This window comes from Nestor notabilis, unplaced genomic scaffold (genome assembly GCF_000696875.1).
Source record: "Nestor notabilis isolate BGI_N333 unplaced genomic scaffold, ASM69687v1 scaffold7628, whole genome shotgun sequence".
In the NCBI taxonomy this organism is placed as follows: domain Eukaryota; kingdom Metazoa; phylum Chordata; class Aves; order Psittaciformes; family Psittacidae; genus Nestor; species Nestor notabilis.
This window is the reverse complement of record NW_009941651.1, coordinates 8,319-15,987: the sequence shown is the minus strand read 5'-3', so window position 1 is coordinate 15,987 and position 7,669 is coordinate 8,319. Positions and strand designations below refer to the sequence as shown.

The following is a 7,669-nucleotide window of genomic DNA, read 5'->3' as shown; positions in this document are numbered from 1 at the left end:
TGCTCTGGTGGAAGTGGTCCCTGCCCGTGGCAGGGGGTTGGGACTGGATGAGCTTTAAGGTCTCTTCCAGCCCAAACCAGTCTGAGCTCCTATGTGTCTGTGTGCGCAATCACTGCAAGAGGATGGATGTGTTCAGCATGAATCTTGGTGAGCTGTGAAAAGCTCACAGCCCTCACCCATCAGGGACACGTTTAAATTCACCTTCTATTCCAGCTAGCCAAAAAGCAGCTGCAGAAGCCTGGCAAACTCAAACCACACAGGCTGCCACCCACCCTTGCACTGCAGGAATATGAGGCTGGGTGGCAGAGTCTCCATCCTGTGCATGGGGTTCCTTTTTGGGGAAAGCATCCTCGGCTGCTCCCAAAGCAGACACTGGGCTACAAATGGGAGCCGGGGCTGCAAGCGCTCTGCCCCACTGGGGTTGGGTTTGTCCCTGTGCTCCAGGCATGAGCCCCCCCTGACATAGGGAGCCAAGCTGGCCAGCTTGGTGCCTGCTTCACAACAAACACCCATTTCCCAACTTGGAAGAAAATATAATAAATAATAATTAAAATAATGGAATAAATAACCATCACCTGAGAAATATCACTCTTGGGACCACAAAACCAGGGAGGGTAAAAGCATCTCTGGTAGCTACCCACAAGAGCTGCACAGTGGTGAGCATCTCACCGTGCAGGCACCCACGTCCCCTCTTCTCCCACCTCAAACGGGTGCTGGCCACCACAGACATGGTTTACTCCATCCACTCTGCACAACCCATCCTGACCGCATCCCTGTTTCTGATCCTATGCACTAAAACCCCACAGCTTCTCCAACGTTTTGGAGACATTAAAATCATGTCAAAAACACCTAAAGAGTTGTTTTGGGGTGTTGGGGTTTTTTTCCCTTGATCCATAGCCTTTTTTTCCCACCCTGAAATGATGGGTTTAATTCCTAAAGAAATGCCATCTCCATTCAACCAGCTTAAAAGAACAGTTATTTCTCAGGAAGATAGAATTTCTTCTGTATCTGAGAAGACTAAAAGTGTTTATAGGAATTAATCCATAAAAGAGGGGAGGAAAGCTGAGATTCAAAGCATCAGGAATATGACAGAATTGGTTTGGATTCTGTATTAAAAGCCAAACCTCAGATATTAGGGAAAACCGAGGGTTGGGTTTCTGTAGCAAAATGCAGGCATCTGTCTTTGCATCTGTCAAAGCAAAGGTCAATCATTTTATGGCAACTTAAACACAATGCCCTCAATCCACCGTTTCTGCTTTATTTTGGTGACTTCTGACTCATAAACCGAGATTTTCTAATCTGGTTCACATTAAAAGGACATTATCCCAGAAAATTCCCGCTCCAAGAAAAATCCATCTGAGAACGTTTTCCCTCTTTAAGAAGAGGATGATATTTGGGGATTGAGTTTAACAGCATTTAAGTCCTTTATAACTTTTGCAACTCAGATTTCACTTTTCTACCTAGCAAACAATGGGGTAATCAAAGGAAATGAAATGGGAACGTGACGGTGTCGGAGGGAATTTTGCCACCCTGAGTAAAATGGGTATGTGAAGGCAAACTGAAAACAAAGCCTCAGAATCAAAGGGATTCCTCTTTCCCAATCTAATTTCCCCAGCACAAGGAAACGAAAAATCATGGAAATAGGACCAAAAAGGTACAAATGAAATCAAAGGGGATGTGATGAACATCTATGGTGTTTTAGTATCAACTGCTTTAAGGCAATTCCCACCCAAATGACACTGTCCAAAGCCCGCTCTGTAAATCACACGCATTAGGAATGGCTGAAGGTTCTGGTTAACGCAGAGCCGGACGCTTCCCAATCCAGGGATACAACCTTTGGCATTAAATAGGTAAAATCCAATTGGATCAAAATAAAGCAAAAGCCAAAACAGTGCACAACGTTGCCAAGATACTCTGCAAATATCTCCTAGGAGAGCCTTGAGGAGCAGCCATTGACTCGCTCGCGCACCTCCTTCTCCTCTAATTCCACCTCCTTCAACACAGATTCCCTCTATGAGAGGTTCACTTAAGACAGCTCTTAAGCATCCCAAGCTCTTCTAACCCACAGTGGAGCCCCAGACCTGACTTAGTCGATGATTCTTCCCCGATTCCCATCGCTAGAAGTTGCCCACGGTAGGTGGTCACCCACCAACACGATCATTGCCATCTTCTTACCTGTCTCCAAAGAGCTGCTTTATGCTGATGGGGGGTCCGCACAGATGGCCGGTCTTTCCACGTTTGGAAAGGATGAGAAATGCAACGGGGGCGAGGGGGGGGGGAGGAAGGAAGAAAGAATCCCAGTGATTTGTTTTTGTTCTTTCCGCAGAGGGCTCCGAACCTCATTGGCCCTGGGAGATCCACCACGTGGCATGGGATGAAGGGCACGTGACCTATTTTCTCCCAAATCCCTTGGTTTGCTGGCAAAGGGAGACGCGCCCCCACTGCTCATGTCCTTGTCATTCCAGTGGGCTTGGGTTTCTTTTGGGTTTGTTTTTAAAGGCCACTGAGCAAATCAGGTTGCCCCGAGGCAATGAGGGCGAACCAGCCAACGCTTTTCCAAGGGAAGGAGAAAGGAGCTGGGATCTGAGAAGAGCCCATATGCAGGAGGCAGATGTAGGGATGCTGACAGAGTGGCGGTGCCTGCACACCCGCTCCAGGGATGGAGCATCCGGGAGGGAGAGGAGGGCAACAGCAATGCACATTTGGCTGCTGGGCTTAAATCCTTCATCTCGGAGACAGCAGCAGCAAGGACCAGGCTGAAGCCCTGACTGCAGCCCCCAGGGCTCAGTGGGCTTCCTGAACCTTGGAGGAAACGGGATGTGTTACAACTGCTCCATCACTGCAAAAAGAGGTTATCTTGTGCCCCCGTGGTGCTCCTGATCCCATCCTCTCCTGCCCTCTCAGTTAATGCACAGTGGTTGCATTAACCAGCTGCTCCGAGCGTCCTGCTTTGGAGGCTGCAACAACTTTCTAGGAAGAAGGACCAAGTGCATGGCTATGCAAGGCTCAAAGGGCACTTCAAAGTGTTATTCCCCCATGAAACCTAAGCCACAGCACAATTCTGGGGATGTTCTGCCCTAGCAGGGACCCTGAGGCCCTGTGGAGCAAGGCGAGATAAGCCACAGCTCCCAGTGTCTGACTTGACTGGTGATGAGGGTCCCTCCTTGTCCCAGCTCTGTATTTCCCAAGGGACAGCAGCTCTGAGCCACCAGATCCCAGCCAGACGTAGTCCCCAGGCCAAGCAGCTCATGGCTTTTCCTTGGTAACTGCAGGTATCAGTCCATCAGCATCAGGACACTCAGGCTGGGGAATGGAAAAGGTACTTTGGAGCCCAAGACATCCTCTTGTTTTTCCCATCACAGCTCAAGGCCACAGGTTGCACCAGTCAGAAGTGAGGAAGTTGTCTCCAACCATACTATCATCCAAGGGTTTGCGCCCTTATCTAATGGTAACACCTAAGGCTTCTTGAGAACCAGCTGAGCTTGGGCATTGGTGAAAAACAGCAGCTCTGGCCACCTTCATGTCTTCTTGGCATCACCACCATAGAATCGTGGAATCACCGAATCATCATAGAATCATTGAATCATAGCATCATAGAAAGGCTTGGCTTAGAAGGGACCTTAAAGCTCATCCAGTTCCACCCCCCTGCCACAGGCAGAGACACTTTCCACTAGAGCAGGTTGCTCCAAGTCACATCCCAACCCAGCACTGCTGGTTCCCCTGCACAAAGCTCTGCTCAGGGATGGGAAGCATCAGGAGCTCAGTCCCTATTCCCTCAGTCCCTATTCTCTCAGTCCCAAGCCCTTCTCAAGGCCAGACCGTGCCACCACACTGTTCTTAAAGACAGAAGAAGAGCTATAAAATGCCCCGAAGAGCATAGAGAAGTGCAAGGTTTCACTCGAAACCCCCTCTGGACAGGAGGGTTGCACTTCTCCAGCCACCAGCCAAGCCGATGGGGCATTTTATTCCAACAAATACAAACTGAGGGAGGAGAAACTTCCCATACTCAAACCCAAGCCACAGAGACAGCCAAAAGCACTCAGCTCACTGCTGTCCCCTCCCGTGTTTGACAACGGACAAAGGGAGAGAAGAATCCCCCCACCTTCCATGGGCACAGCTCGCCGCCTTCCCCAGTGCTGCCCAGCTAAATCTGGCTCCCGAGTAATCTTCTGCATAATTATATAATAGAGAGGCAGGTGGAGGAATGATTTTAGGCAGAAAGCAAGCTGGATTAAAAGATCAGAACAAGCAATACTGAGATTAAAATGGTTTGTTATTTTCAGCTGCGGGAAATCTGTGGCGAAAGCCACAGAAGATGGGGAGGGAAGGAGCAGCAGCTTTCTTTCCCCTCCCTCAGAACAAGCTTCCTACAGATTAGCCAGCACGAGTTCTAGGTTTCCAACCTCTGCTCAGGTCTGGTTTCCCAAAACATCTTAGCTAAAGACTTAAAAGCAACATGGAGATGCTTCAAGATCCAGTTTGCCCTGCAAGCCGAGTCCAAATTAAACCCCATCAATGCATCACTGCTTGTTAAGACACCCTTTACTCAATGAATCAGTGTGTGGCTGGGCACACCACTTCATCACCTACGAGAAATGCCTCCTGGCACACAGCATGGAATCATGGAATCAACCAGGCTGGAAAAGACCTTTAAGCTCATCCAGTCCAACCATTCCCAGCACTGCCAAGGCCACCACTCACCCCTGGCACTGAGGCCTCAGCTACCCGGGCTGTGAACACTCGCAGGGATGGTGATTCCAGCCCTGCCCTGGGCCCCCGCCCCGCCCCGGGGCAGCCTGTTCCAATGCCTGAGCACCCTCTGGGCAAGGAATTGTTCCTCAGCTCCAGCTAAACCCGCCCTGGGGCAGATTGAGGCCGTTTCCTCTTGTCCCATCCCTTGTTCCCTGGGAGCAGAGACCAGCCCCCTCCTGGCTCCATCCTCCATTATCAATACCAACACCCCAACATGCGCATCCCTGCACCCCGAGCTGCTGGCAGGCAGATGCTTACCAGAGAGGCAGCCGCGGCTGGGAGAAGCCCATCAGACAGCAGGGCAGCTCTCTGCAGGCACCTATATGGTGTCCCCCTGGCCCCCAGCAAGGTCGGTGGCCTGGGGTGCCACGCTCTGACTGATCACTCTGGAAAGGCGTGAAGGGGAGGGCAGGGATAGAACGGTGGGAAAGGGAGCGGACACTGGGGGCCGAGCTCTCCGCAGGGCACCGCGCTCATCACCCGCATCCTGGATCGATGCTGCTGCTCATTCACCTTCACGTTCACATTAAGCAGAAGGGTCAAACTGGGAAATCGTTTGCCACTAGTGGGCACGTCCCCACCCCTCACCCCCCCCCAGCCTTGTGTTGCCATCATAGAGGCACAGAATCAACCAGGTTGGAAAAGACCTTTAAGATCATCAAGTCCAACCATTACCCCAGCACTACCAAGGCCACCACTAAACCATGTCAAAGCCTTTTCCCCTACGAAAGCAGTGTCCCCCCACATGGACACTTCCCACCAGAGCACCTTGCTAACTCCACAGCTTCTTGGGCCACCCCGATCGCTCATGGATGTGAGATGGAGCAGAGTTTCCCAGTGCCAAGTGGTCTCCAAAACCAAAGTCCTCTTCCAGGAGTTCCTCACACCTGTAGATCTCCTATACAATAGTCATGGTACTACATGCACAGGATCAACTCTGCCTTCAAAGGATGAAATCCCATGGGGTAAGAGGTCCAAGACACAGCCTTGAAGAGGGTTTAGCATTTCGAATGAGCACAACACCTCACTTTGCTTTGGGAAAGAAGCTGCTGGCTTGCACAGACCCCAGGATGCTATTCTACTTGTGGATGTGAGAGAGGGGCTGGGAGAAGGGATGGGATGTTGGTCAGGAAGCATGGGAAGGCAGAAAAATGAAGACACCTTCCTGGTGGGGATGTTATGATGTTTATCAAGGTGATGCTTTAATAACCACTTATTGCAGGAAAGCATCTTCGCTAAGAGAAGATAATGCAACTGTTGGACAGATTGGGGTTATGAGCACTTGTGGGGAGGACAGTCTGGGGAGCTGGTCTCAGGCTGGACACTCAGCTCCCCCAGCAAGGACAAGTCCTGGTTTTCCTGGGCTTGGCAATAGGGATTCCCCTCCCCAAGACCTGCTGCACTCAGGGAGATGCCAGCAAGTAGGGAAGAGACCGGGCCCTGTGGGGATGCGCTCCCAAGCACATCCTCCTTCAGCTTGTGGCCTCCAGGCAACCAGCAGCTACAAAGCCACCCTCCACCCCCAAAACGACCCTGAAGAGGTGGATGTGTCTGTCAGAGGCTGCCCACAGCACACAGGAGCTGCAGACAGTGACCTCAGATGATGCATGCTCGAGACCAGGCATAACGAATACCCACCACACATCACCAGTGACCACGGACAAGCCTCCAGGTAGGTTTTGGGTCCTGCTGCACCTTATTGAATCACCTGAAGCTCTCCTGAGAAACCTCCATCCCCTTACCCAAAACGCACCATGTTGTTGCAGGGACAGGGTGTTGCTCTGGCCGGTCTCTCCCAGGATTTTACGTGAGGAAAACAGGGATTAGCGATGCTTTGAAAAGGAAAGAGAAAGAAGAGAGGTGGATTTGTCTGTGCCTGAAACATTTCTGCTTTATGGAGCTGCCTTCTCCCTCAGAGATGTGTCTCCTCTTCTTCACTAATGGAAAATGTTGCCCCGCTGTCCATTTGTGATAGTCAATGCCTGGGACAACACAACGGCCCCAGGCCAAAGCAGATCTATTTTAGTAACAAAAGCAAGAGTGGCTGATGAAAATGACCCTGTCTCTGCACTTCCCAACTGAGCTCCTTGGCTTGGTTTTAATGGACCCTTATTTCATGGCAGAAAGCAGGCAGCCAAGTGCAGTGAGGGCAGTGGCAGCAGGACAGGAGAACTGCACGATGCAGAGAGAGGCCCCAGCGGCAAAACACACCCCTCATCGAAGCCCTGTGAGCAGCATTGGACCATGCAGGGAGCAAAACCCCTTCCCCCAGAGCCAGGTCCCTGCAGTGCAGCAGTTCCTCTCTCTGCAGAGCCCAACCACATCCTCACTGTGGTTTACAGCCTAAGGGAGAGCGCAGTGCAGAAGACACCCCCCGAAGCAGGATGTGGAAAGGGACTGAGCTCACCTTACCTTACCCTGCAGGCTGGCCTCGAGCTCCAGAGGGATTCCTCAGAGGGTCCAGTTGCACCAGAAAAGGGCATTGCTGAGCGCAGGATGGAAACTGGGGGTCCACAGCAGGAGCCTGCAGACCAGGATGTGGTAGAGGTTAGGCACAGCACAGGGGAAGGACATCTGATGGCTGCTTCACCACCCAGGAGAAGGGAATTTCAGAGACAAATAAAACATAGCTGGAGTTGGGAGGGACAAAAGGATGGGCAGCATCACCTCCAGGTTGTGTGTAGGGCAGGCAGCAAAGCCCTGTTTGGATTATTCTCTGCATGAAAAGCAGGTTTGGGCAGGTCCTATCCCAGCATCCATGAACAAGGGAAGTCATCCAAAGAGCACGGCTGTGGAGGGTCATAGAATCATAGAACGATTTGGGGTGAAGGGACCTTAAAGCTCCTCCAGCTCCAAACCGTGCCACGGGCAGGGACACCTTCCACTAGAGCAGGTTGCTCCAAGCCCCTCTGTACAA

At 51.5% G+C, this 7,669-nt stretch overlaps 1 protein-coding gene across 1 annotated transcript in view; it reads right to left on the bottom strand.

Moving 5' to 3' along the window:
* Positions 1-7,235, bottom strand: part of PCBP3 (poly(rC) binding protein 3) — a 37,100-nt gene extending 29,865 nt beyond the window's left edge. Inside the window, exon 1 of the mRNA XM_010021001.1 lies at positions 7,170-7,235. Within this exon, the coding sequence (XP_010019303.1) occupies positions 7,170-7,235 (66 nt within the window). The remainder of the gene's footprint in view (positions 1-7,169) is intronic.
* Positions 7,236-7,669: the final 434 nt, after the last annotated feature.